At 36.2% G+C, this 12,629-nt stretch overlaps 2 protein-coding genes across 3 annotated transcripts; one reads left to right on the top strand and one right to left on the bottom strand.

Annotated features, from left to right (window-relative positions):
* The first annotated feature begins 2,380 nt into the window (after positions 1-2,380).
* LOC133674770 (20 kDa chaperonin, chloroplastic-like) lies at positions 2,381-4,402 on the top strand. 2 transcript variants are annotated; one of them, XM_062095995.1, is made up of 6 exons: positions 2,381-2,541; positions 2,676-2,878; positions 3,261-3,440; positions 3,531-3,686; positions 3,916-3,993; positions 4,082-4,402. In XM_062095995.1, the coding sequence occupies exons 2-6, from the start codon at positions 2,690-2,692 to the stop codon at positions 4,253-4,255; spliced, it is 777 nt and encodes a 258-aa protein (XP_061951979.1). In that variant the 5' UTR covers positions 2,381-2,541; positions 2,676-2,689; the 3' UTR covers positions 4,256-4,402. The 2 variants fall into 2 exon arrangements, with proteins under 2 accessions (XP_061951979.1, XP_061951980.1); XM_062095996.1 differs by having other exon boundaries at positions 2,395-2,541; positions 2,665-2,878.
* Positions 4,403-4,606: 204 nt separating this feature from the next.
* On the bottom strand, positions 4,607-12,060 carry LOC133674769 (auxin response factor 19-like). Its single transcript, XM_062095994.1, has 13 exons — positions 11,608-12,060; positions 10,518-10,630; positions 10,338-10,433; positions 10,054-10,110; positions 9,807-9,962; positions 9,625-9,709; positions 9,151-9,241; positions 8,905-9,069; positions 8,599-8,794; positions 7,990-8,128; positions 5,685-7,519; positions 5,244-5,434; positions 4,607-5,152 (listed from the first exon to the last, which is right to left on the bottom strand). The coding sequence occupies exons 1-13, from the start codon at positions 11,648-11,650 to the stop codon at positions 5,005-5,007; spliced, it is 3,315 nt and encodes a 1,104-aa protein (XP_061951978.1). The 5' UTR covers positions 11,651-12,060; the 3' UTR covers positions 4,607-5,004.
* Between the last annotated feature and the right edge of the window lie 569 nt (positions 12,061-12,629).

The following is a 12,629-nucleotide window of genomic DNA, read 5'->3' as shown; positions in this document are numbered from 1 at the left end:
TTATCAAGTAAAAACCTAGTCGTTCTAAAATCCATAATAGTACATCAAGATTTTTAAAAAAATCTTTATTAGTGGAGATTCTTAACTTATCGAGTTAAAAACTAACTATTCTAAATGTCAAGAAATAAAACGGTTTTTGTTTGAAATTTTGGCCAAATCCTAATGGATAGTCACAAAATTGTTGTGATGCCCATTAAATGATTTTAGTATTCTTCAAAGTATGATGAAAATGCAATTTCTAATTTTTTGTATAAGAAATCAAACATGAAATTTTAGAATTTAGCCATTATGTATGAAAAAAAAAAAATATTTTTTGGATTTATTTTGAAATTTAGGAGAAAACTAATTATTTTTTTAATATTAAGTTCGTATCTTATATTATAAGTGTACAAATTAATATTAAACAATTTTTTTGAAAAAGATGCAAGAGACCCATAAATAAATTTAAAATAATCCCTGATTTTTTTTGGAATTTTCTAAAAAAATTTAAAATCTTGTTTAGCTAAATATTAAAATAAAAACAGGTTAAAAAACTAGAAAAAAAGGTATAAAGTATGTTTACCAAACATACCCATAACTTAGAAGCGGAGCTGGACCTGAAGTCTAAGTTTAATTAAGTTAGTTGGACTGACTGAAAGTCCAATCATTTTTTTATATACGAATGGGATGAACCCAATCCACCGTATGGGATGGACCCAGCCCATCTTAACCTTTGCTGGCAAAAGCCAGCTGCTGCAAGACATGAATTAATTCACATCTTGCATGTAACAAAGAGGCAAAGTGTAGGAGAAGGGCAGATTACTTGGCGCTGGGGAGTAAAGCGTTGGTGGTCTGCCACGAAGATGGTGGAGAGTCTAATAAAGTTCACAACTGCTCATAGTGCTGGCTTAGGAAGTTGTCACGGAGGAGAGACTGTTGTTCTGCCACTGGATAGGAGGAGGGAAGTTGGTGGAGTCCACTTCTGTTGGTCACAATAAAGATGGTTGGTATGGCTGAGAAGAAAAGGTCGTCGCTGCTGGAGAGAAAACTACTTTGAATCAGGTGGTTGCTGAAGATTGCAACTGAAGGGAGAGTCGCTGCTCTGTGGTAGGGCTATGACGTTACTGAAATTGTTGCAACCGGCATGGAAGATTTGACATTTGTTGACAGTAAAGGGGAGATGTATGTTCTCTGGTAAGGTGATAGTAAAGGGGTGTTGTATGGTTGTATTCTTTGATTTTTTTTTCCTTTCAGGTTTTTCTTCCTCCCTTCTGCTGGAGTGGATCGTCCCTATTTATAAGGGATGAGGGAGGTGTGATGGCTCCCATTTAGAGCCAAATCTCGACCATTGAGTCCTCTAGGATTAATCCCAACCATTGATGCCAAGCCAAAGCAAACCAGTACTCTCCAACCAGGTTGTCAAAGGCTAGACGAGTCAGTGGTTTTGGATCGGTGTTATAGTGGCTACAAGGGGAACCACTCGGTAGGAGTCATGCTGGGAGGTAGTACAACGTCAGGTCTACTAGAGGGGCATCTATTTTTGTCTTGAATAAGGTGTGACAGAGCATTAAATGCTCCACAAGAAAGGATCCTCAGCCAGCTCCCCACGGGAGAAATGAAGAAGAAAATAAACAGTAGTACCAAAACAACATCGTTTTGTTCATTTTACAAAGAGGTATCTGATCTTCCAATTGCGTCGAATTTGGTCAATTTGGGTTGATTTCTCAAAGTTTCTTTCAATTAAATCCCTGGTCATGTCAATTTGAACCCTCAAATTTCGACGCCTTTTCTTAACATAGCTCCTGGTCTTGTGTGTCTTCAATTTTATTCTCAATTAATTTTTAAATTTTTAATTTTTTTAAATTTACTCTTGATTTTAATCAATTTTGATAGCTGAATATACACGTCTCTTCTATCTTGATCTTTGATTTTGAACTTCTTTAATGTGGTCCTTAATTGATTCAATTTTTTTTTTCTTGTAATTTTATCCTCATTTCAAATAATTAACTTTGTAAAAATTAAATTTGACCATCTAAAATTTTAATATTCTCAATTAAACTCAAATTAAACTTTCAAAATTAATTTTTCATCAATTAAATCCTTAATAAAATTGCTTTAACCCATTAAAAGTCTAATTAAATTCTTACACTTAATTAATTCTTTTAATTTAATTAAAATTAATTCTTAAATTTAATTAATATGTTAATTATATCTATAATTAAATTAAATTAACCTATTAAAAATCTAATTTTATACCTAAGTTCATTTAATATTTTAATATAAAAAATATTTTAAAAAATAAAATATAGATGATAAATTGAGTTGATGCAGTCTAGCAAAACCTGCATGCTAGACTCGGGTAAGATACGATAAGAGCGCGTGAGGTTTCAGACACTCACTCCTGTTTAGACGCCTCAAGGCCAAAACAAAAGAAAAGGAAAATTCTAGAAGTCTTCTCTTATCATATCTCATAATAAAACCCACTCTCTCTACATCCACACTATACTAGGGTTTTTATCTTTCTCTACTCTTTCCTGCGTATTTTTCTCAAACTCAAACCAGGTGCTGATGATGTTCTCTCTCATGCCCTGTTTTAGTTTTAATTAACTGCAATGATAATTGTTATTGATTATCATCTTGTTATTGTTCTTGTTACTTTATCTGATTTGTTTTTGTTTTGTTGAGATTACCATCAGGGACTAAAGAAATAATGGCAACCGCACAGTTGACAGCATTCTCAATTTCGGTTTCAGCAAGGAACTTGTCTTCCTTTGAAGGACTAAGAGCTTCAAATGTCAAGTTTGCTTCTTTTAAACCACTTGTTGGTGTTGGTCTTCCTCTGTCTCGACGCTCTTTTCAGGGCTTGATCGTTAAAGCTGCCACTGTTGTCGCTCCCAAGGTTTATAATAATTTATTTATTTGAAGTAGTGTATGTATGCTTAGCCTGCTTTCGTGTTTCCTGTTTTTGGTTACTAGTAACTGTAGAAACTTTGTTTGTTTCATTTCTTGAGTTTTGAAATTAAAATGTTTTTTTTATTATTGGATTCGCTGAGAATTGGATTTGTTTTGGTGTATTTTCTCATACCTTTATTGGGTTTTTGCTATATATTTTTCATTAATGCTTTGGTGAGTTTTTCGTCCTCTCTCAAAATACTCTTTATTTTTATTTATTTTTTCAATTTTATCCACAGTTTTTCTGATTTCATTTTGTTTAATTTGCTTCTTTTGGGTTTGAATGCTTTTAATAGCTTGTCTGATTTACTGGTACTTCATTTCTGTAGTACACTTCCATTACGCCTTTGGGTGACAGGGTGCTGGTGAAGATCAAGACTGTTGAGGAGAAGACTGAGAGTGGTATCTTACTTCCATCTTCTGCTCAAAGCAAGCCTCAAGGTGGTGAGGTGGTTGCTGTTGGAGAAGGGAAGACTATTGGAAAGGGAAAGCTGGACATTTCTGTCAAGGTTATTTTTGTAGATTAGATGCTTTCCAATTCTCCTGTATGCATACTGTCTTCCTGAATTACTCACTCGGTTGGTGTTTTTCTTTTATAGACTGGCACCCAGGTTGTGTATTCCAAGTATGCTGGGACTGAGGTGGAGTTTGATGGTTCAAGTCACCTTATACTGAAGGAGGATGATATTGTTGGCATCCTTGAGACAGATGATATCAAGGATCTTAAGCCTCTGAATGATAGAGTATTCATAAAGGTACATTACCCTCCACTGTCCATTGGTTTGGTGCCATATGGATTAGCAGTGTTCTTGTGATGCTGTTTGTCTTTGGAGGCTGGTTGATGTTTAGATCTTTAGTTATGAAAAAAAGTAACTGCTCATGGCTGTTTGGAGTGTGGTGGCATGGATAATCGTGATCATGCCTTCATGTTTGTATGAGAACTTGCAGGTTCACAATAATTTGTTATTTTGGGTTTGATTGTAGGTTGCTGAGGCAGAGGAGAAAACTGCTGGAGGCTTGTTGCTAACAGAGGCCACTAAAGAGAAACCTTCTATTGGCACGGTGAGATCAAGTGTTTCTTACATTTGTCATATGCATCACTGGAAATGTTCCTTCTGTTCGTGATTCTATGCTGCTTCTTTATGAACAGGTGATAGCAATTGGACCTGGACCACTTGATGAGGAAGGTAACAGGAAGGCACTATCCGTGTCGCCAGGAAACACAGTTTTGTACTCCAAGTATGCAGGGAATGACTTCAAAGGGAGTGATGGTGCCAACTACATCGCGTTGAGAGCTTCTGATGTAATGGCTGTACTCTCTTAGTTGTCCATCGGAATATGCTTCACTACCTGGAATTTTGTAGTTGAGTTGCTTAAAGGCTTATGGATTGTGATTATAGTCTTTGAATCGAATTTGAATTGCTGCATTGTTTGAGTCCAATTGTGGCAGGAATGCCTTAATCTTGGTTTACGATCCCCGCCTTGTCTTGTTCCTTTAATATGAAGTTTATTCAGGCACAATGCTTATATGCGTAAAAAGACAATTGGCTATGTTTTGAGTGGTAAATTCTACAGCGTATCAAAGTTCACCACTAGGTCGCTGAAAGACCAGCTGCACGTGTATTTCACCAATGAGAGAGACCATTAGTTATTAGATGGTAGAAACACTGCTCCATGAAAAAAAAAAAATGTCCAAGTGTTGATAATTAGAGATTGTTAATCGTGATAGCATTTACAAGAATGTTAAATCTGCAGTCGATAGGCAAAACGCTTTATGGATCCTTCACCTTCTGGCACCCCCCAGCAGTAATCCAAGGTTCTATTTGTGATAAGTTGAATACTACCAGAGGTGCCAGTAGTTGAGGAATTGTTGTTAGCACCATATCTATGGCAAGAGCTCGACTGCAGGCAGCAAGATAATGAAATTAGTGTCACATCTACCATTGTGATTATACGTTTCCCTTTGACAGGAACGCCTAGGATAGCTGCCAGCGGCTAAAAAAGGTTAACCACTAGCTCAAATACCCAACCTGAACCATTTATCTGTTAAAACGAGGCGGCTGAATTATCATCTTACTGCCCCCTCCAGACATTCCCACTGTCATTGCCACTACAAGCTTGATTAGGAACTGGCACATTACCAAGATCTCCATCCAAGCTCATCTGTTGCACTTCAGCAGATGACAGTATTTTTATGCTCTGAACACAGCTCATGAACTCCCTGAAAGCAATTTCAAAACGCATATTTGAGAATTAAGCAGGTCATAGAGGACAAACAGAAGTAACTTAAAGTACTGAGGTTCATGACTTACTCCCAAGGATCGTCACCAACAAGTAATATGTCATTTTCACGATCAACATATACCAGTTTCCAATCCGAACTTTGTGGATCTTCAAGTTGCCCTTCAATGCCAAACATTCGGGCCAGATCATGTCTAAGCTCGTCATAACCTTTATAACAGGTGATGTCAATAGATCTTCCAACTGAGCCACGCTTTTGGACCTTCACGAATTTGAACCAGTGTTAGAATATTTACTCGAGTAAGAGCAAACTTATCTACAGTGGAATAATATTTGTTGAAGAAGATTGTGCTAGTTTACTAGTCATATACTGTCACTTGAAGTCTAGATAACTTAGTCACGAACCTCAGTATATTAATTCTTTTCTAGGTAAACATTTTCTGTCTGTTAAGCTAAGAACTTCTCAGAGAGATTGAACGAGAGAGAGAGAGGGAAAAGGCAGGATGACGAACCTTTGTATATGTACGCATTCGTTGATTCTGGTTGGTCCAGGCTCCATTGTTCAAAATCCCAGTATCATTGATGGCAATGTCGTTTGAACCATCAGGCTTGAAAGGTATGTTTGATACACCAAATGACTGAGCGCTAATTGCAGCAGTGGACAACTCCATGTTGATATCTTGCGCGGTACCACCATAATTAACAAGCAAGTTCTGAAGATCCTTTTGAGACTCATATTCGCTTGATAATAGAGTATCAGGTGCCAATGCATCGATATTAGATGCAGGATGTGATTGGACATCGCCATCCAAGCCAAAGGTTGGGACTGAGAAATTCTGCTGGATGGTACCAGCATCTAGGCAATACGATGTTCCAGAAGACGAAGCTTCCAATTGATCAGTCACAGTTCCTTTATATTTTAGTTGGTCTAGACCTTTCAAGCTGGGAAACTCGTTCTTGATGTGAATTTCAGACTTGCTTTGGAGTTCTTGAACAAGATTACTTGCAGGCTCAATAGCTGAATCACCCATCAACATGGCTGGAGCTTGTTGGTTTCTGTTCAGGAAATTTAGTGGAGAAATCTGCCAATTATTAGTGGAAGGTGAGGTTGAACAAGATGGCGCTTCTCCATCTGTAATACTTGAATGGTATCTAACTGCCATGGTTGTGTTCTGCATGCCTTGGAGCTGGTTCATAGGAAAAGATTGTGTTCGCATGAGTGCTGCTGCTGTTGGGAAGCTGTTGCTGCCAAGTGGCTGCTGATTCTGTGTCAGAGGTGACTGATGAAGTTGCTGGTTTTGCTGATGGGTCTGCTGCTGCTGCTGTAGCTTCTGAGACTGCAGAAGTATGCTTTCAGGGGAGAGCAGCTGCTGCTGCTGCTGCTGCTGTAAGTTCTGTAGCAACTGTAAATGAAGTTGTTGCTCAGAGTTGTCAGGCTGTGATAGTTGCTGTATTTGTTGATGTGGCTGTGGCTGCACCCTCTGTGATGGGTTTTGTTGTAACAACAGGAGTGGGGACTGTTGCAACTGTGTCTGTTGTCTGTGAGAGAAGTTAGATTGCTGCTCCATTTGTTGATGAAACTGCGAGTCTTGTGGTAAAGAGGTCAGCTGATATGAACTTCTATTAGGAGAAGGGATGCTTTGGGATTGGATATTGCTTGCCAGTAACTGCTGTTGTTGCAGCTGCTGCTGGGAGTATACAAATGGTTTCTGAAAATTCTGATTTGGAATCTGATTAGGGGAAACCACACTGTCATTTAAGGCAGGTGGTTGGAAAATCTGCTGCTGAAGCTGTTGCCATTGTGGTGGCAGTTGTTGTATTTGTTGTGGCTGCAGCTGTGGCTGTAGCTGTTGCTGTGGTTGTGGTTGTGGTTGTGGTTGTGGTCGATGCTGATGCTCATGATGTTGCTCTTGAGAAATAGACTGCTGCAGCTGTGGCTGCGGCTGTTGGGGATAAGGTGGCTGCTGTTGGTTAATGGAAGTCTGCAATAATTGCTGCAGCTGCTGTTGTTGAGTCCATGCCATTGGTGGCCGACATAACTGACCGACTTGGCTTTCTGAATTTGTTTTGTTAAATTGTATGCTTGGAGCAGATAGGCCAGGAGCTTGAAAATTCAATAACTTAGATGGATCATCAGTGCTAAGGTTTTTCTGCAGGTCATTGGAAGGAACCATTGGTGGGAAGAATCCTGATTGAGCAGCTGGAAACTGATTATTTTGATGCATGCTCATCCATTGAACTAAGCTCAAACCAGGAAAGATTGAGCTTGCGGCATCCTTCTTGCCAAATTCATCTCCAAGCCAAGGCACAGCTCTTTTAAAAGCATTCTCTGTATCAGACTCGTCATCTGCAAAAGAACTACAAAAGATTATTCATGCAGCAATCTCTAGTGGAAACAGATGATGAGTTAACTATCAAGGATAGTAATAGGGTAAGTGGACAAATATTGGTCTATTTAACATTCAGCTTCGTAGGATATATTGATTTTTTTGGATATACTGGACCTAAAATATTGAATCCCTTTATAGATTTTAAATTCCAGATAGGAAAACTAGTTGAATACCAAGCAATATAGTATTTCACCCCTTAACATCCAATCATCATAAGAGAATCAACATGAGTTCAGCACTATTTCTGAACACAACTAAGACATCACTAGTTATAATACAGTGACAGGAAAAACATGGAAGAAAATATAACTGAAGCTTCTAGCCATTTGAAACCTCCTAGATTAATTGTAAAATGCAATAAGAGAAATTTGCAGCAGGTGAAAATATTATGTTGTACAATATAAAAGGGGGTAGTTGATGACTTTACTTGGCATCCCTGGCTGCTTAGGGAACTTTGGTCTGAAAAATGGAGGTGGACATATGTAGAAAGGAGTTACAACAGGCTCAATCTCCCAAATTGAAACTCTGTTTGGCCGTTCACTGGCAGTTGATTCATCCCACCCAACCTATCACAATTGAGAATTGGTTGGGTTAACTAAATAATTAGACATTTGATTTATACATGTGAGAAATATCACCATAAAAAAAAGTTAGGTATGCACTTAGATGAGTCTAGGAAAATAATCTAACGAGTAAAACAAAAATCAATAGCAACAAAGTATTATCCAGAGATTTAAAATCAAGGTCTGGCAGAGAAGGATCATGTTTTCATGCCCATATTCTAGGAAAAACTACAATCAATACACTCTAGAAGGTCACTAGAGTGATAGATCAACCAAGACACTAAGTTCTATAAACAAAGCTCAAGCACAGCATGCCTCTACAAAATAGTTCTTTAGACTTTCTGTTAAAACTTGGCCAATTGTTACACAAGAAGGCACAATACAACTGGGCCAATTGTTACACATGAGCACACAATACAACTAAGTTTACATAACCACCATATCATATGAAATGTACAAGCAGCTAATGATACCTGAAGATTGCGCCACTGTGAATTTTTCCAGCGCACTGGATCCAAATCACTGATACCAGTGATTGTACCCATGTATCTACGCACTCCTGACTCTTCAGTCGTAAACATCATTCTAAATCTCATGCCAAGTGACCCTTGCGTATACATAGCTTTATTATACTTGGAGAAGGGGATCACAAACTCAGAAGGGCTTGCACTATTTAAATCAAATATTTTTGTTAGGCCTTTGGCTTCATGAATTACCATTTTCTATTGACAGATAAATTGTGAATTTGTGATAACAGCATAAACAAGTTCGAGCAGTACCTTGGGTTGTAAAATATAGTAAATGGGCTGTTATTTGCAGCAGCATGAGCTGCAGCAGCAAGAATTCCAATATGCATACTATCACTGGATATAAGTGACGAAGAGAGAGCTGGTTGTTGTCTATTAGCATGCCTTATACCCAAGAGAAGCTGTGATTTTTCATCTCTACATCAAAGCATATTATCTCATCTTAAGAGGATGATAATCCGGCATAAAATCTTTCTTGTCAAACAGTCAATCTCATACCTTATGAATAGAACGGAATCACCTGTGAAAATTCTTTTTGTGCTGACAAAGACACTCCAACCTGTAGTGAGCAGGTGCCTTTTGGGTTGCCCTATGATCAAGGAACTTACAGTTTAATGCCCTTTCTGCTGGTTTCCGAATTAAAAGAAATCAAATATGTAAAAAGCTCCTCAAAATATTTAATCAAAGCCATAAAAAGATTTCAACAATTCTTCATATGGCATCAGTTATACTAAAGCAGATTGAATTTTCATTATCTATTTGTGAACAAATATAGACATTAATGTTAACATTGGAACTCCAATTTTACAAATTTCACTGGTTCAGAACCACTTCATAAGGATCCAGGAAAGGCACATGTATATATCCACGGATGAATTTAGAAGAAACACCTTTTCACTTCCGTTTGGCGACCTTAAATATTTGACAATGATGGAGGATAAAGTAGTCTATGTATCAAAAAAGAGGCCATACCTCGATAAATATGCCTAAATGTCCATGTATTATCATGTAAGTCTCTGGCTACCAGCTCTTGAGCAGGTGGTTGCATTGAAAAGTCCTATTCAATATAATCAATGGTGAGCATTTGGAAGGCAGATGCAGACACATGATCCATAAATATTAAATTTAGTAAAATTTGAAAAGATTGTACACACTAGAGGAGGGAAAATCTTCTCGGCTGCTCGACGAGGTACAAAAAATCCACCGTGAGTACTTGTGTCACTAGCTGTAAGAGTTTTGCAGAAGAACTCTGTAGGTTGCCTGCTTTGCTTTTGCCCCAGGTCAGATGCCAGTAATGCTTCCTTGTCATACTGTAGAGCAGATATTTTAATCAATCTTCCACATGAGTACACTCATTTATGTGCTGGAATATAACAAGCAAAAATTAAATAGCTGACCTACTTTGCTTACTGGTTGAAGGGTCATTTGTGCATAGACCTCATCAGTTTCCACATCAGCCTGAGTGAACATATACAATAATCATCAAATATGCAACTTTGGATTATCAAAATTATGTTCCAGACCAGCAACCAGATTTCATATACTGATTCTTCTCAAGCAAGACAATCCAAGGCATGCAAGAACACCAGCTCTTCACAATAAGCACCCCAGCTTCAAGCAAATCATTTTTTTTAAGATATTTAATTATTTTAAACATCTGTGCAGAACAATGGAGGCTTCCGTACATGCAATGTGACATTATGAAGCATGCAAATCAACTTGGAAGTAAGGTTGGGGTAACTTGGTACGAAATCAGTCTCCTTTTGCATTGAAGCTGCAACCTGAAAGTTTTAGTGTCAAAGAAACTTTCATTAAAAATGACAATCAGATTAGCTGTTCCGTTAGATTTAGTGAAGGCAACATACCTGCTCGCTGTGACCTTGAGGGAAGTAAACTACAAGGCTTCCAACTGGAGGCAAGGAAACCAGTGGCCCAGCACAAGCATGCCACAACTCTGAATTGATACTCTTTCTTTCTCCTGTTCTCAATACCAATATCAAACAAATCTAAAATTGATTGAGCTATAAGAATATAAAATATATTTCTTATAACCAATTCAGTCTTTCTGAAAATGCAAATTAAATATAATTACCCAAAAGCCAGTTTTTTTTTTTCTGTCTCTGAAGATTACATGTCATGCATTATATCAACCACACAGAATTTATCTCCAGTTGCATTGAAAGCAACTTTTTGAGTATGTCTTCCTAGTATATTTTCAGCTCCATTGCTTGCTTATTCTAGTCATTAAGATTTTATGAATGTAAAAGACCTCGTGGGAGTTTTTCTTGTCAGACTGATGCTGTCATTAGACTCAGCAGTGAAAATAGAGAAATTCAAGAAATCGAAATGGAAGGAAATTTCAAGATTCAGAAAATCTAAAATTCGGTTGAATAATATAGAATAGACTGCATAAAAACGCAGATACAGATTAAAATGGAATCCTTGAGGTGTTGATCTTAACAACAAACTTGTAGACGGTACGTATCTCCTTGCATAACTTCCAGTGCTGTACGAAAATTCTAAATCTTCCAAACGAAAAAACCATACGAGATGCCAAAAAAGTGAGATACAAGAAAATGATCTACCAACTAAAAATCCCAATACTAATGTGCATGCCATATAGAATCAGAAATCTTTGATGTTCACCACGTGTAAGAGATAAGAAAAATAGTAGTTTTCACATAAAGGGAAAAAAAAAAGGAGGGGGGGGGGGGGCGGGGAATAAAAATATCATCACTGTGAATAAAATCTCAACCTAATCAACTATACATGCTAACAAAAATGAAAAAAAAAATAGTAAAAAAAATCACCAGATTTACCCTCTCTAATCTTCACCAGGAAAAACGAAACATAAGCTTAGGTATAAAGAAGTAGCCATGAAAATCAAACCAACAAACAATAAAACAGCAATAACACCATGTATCAAGGAAATGGATTTTGGATAAAGATACCTACCTTCTGCAGAATTTGGCAAGAACCCATTTGAAGGAACCTTCATTCTTGCAGATAAGAATAATCTTTTTCCAATCAACTGTTCTCTTCCACACTGGTTATAACCGTCCAACTCAAACCCAACTCCTGTTTGTTAAGTTTTAAGTTCTAACTACATAGCCATCCATTGCAACTATTTGAAGCATCACTTGTCTTCAAATGCTCAAAAAGAGAGAGAAAAATCACCTCTAAACAAAGAAATCCAACCCCAACAAAGTCACTCACCTAACAAACAAAACCAAACTAAAAAGGGAAACAAACTTTATTTGCTCAGCTACCAAAACGAGGAATCCCATTTTCAGTTGATTTAAGTTTGCAGGGATCGAAGATAGATGAAAGCTGAATTGTCGCTGAGAAATCAGAGGTAGCAGAAGTAAAAGGCTAACGCGTTTCATGGAAAGTTATTTTTTTACTACTCGAAAAGTAGATCAACGAAAAAGTATTTTTAAAATAAAAATTAGTTTGGTTTTTTAAAAATATTTATTTTTATTTTAGATAAAAATTATTTTTTTAAAAGATAATTTTTTAAAAAATTTATCGTATTATTTATTAATTATTTTTCTACCATATTTTATTTTTATTTTTTTATTGTTATTTATATTATTTGAAATAATTTATTAAATTGTAATTTTTTTTATTTTATTATCTATAAACTTTTTTATCTGTTAAATTTGATTTTTTATTATTTTAATTGTTATTTATTTTATTTTAAATAATTTTTATAAAATTAATTTTTTTTTCAATTTCATTTTTATTCAATTTTTTAATTTGTAAGATTTGTTTTTTTATTTTTTTAATAAATTTTTAAAAATTAAAACATTAATAAATTATTTTCCAGCTCATTTTCTATACATAGTCAAATACTGAAAAATATTTTTTAATTTATTTTTCATGATATTATCAAACATCAAAAAATAATTTATTTTTTAAAAATTCATTATTTAAAAATTTATTTTTTAAAAATACTATTTTTCAATAAACAAATA

Source organism: Populus nigra, chromosome 15, assembly GCF_951802175.1.
Source record: "Populus nigra chromosome 15, ddPopNigr1.1, whole genome shotgun sequence".
Classification (NCBI taxonomy): Eukaryota; Viridiplantae; Streptophyta; class Magnoliopsida; order Malpighiales; family Salicaceae; genus Populus; species Populus nigra.
Note: the sequence above shows the minus strand (reverse complement) of the source record. Positions and strands in the feature narration are given on the sequence as shown.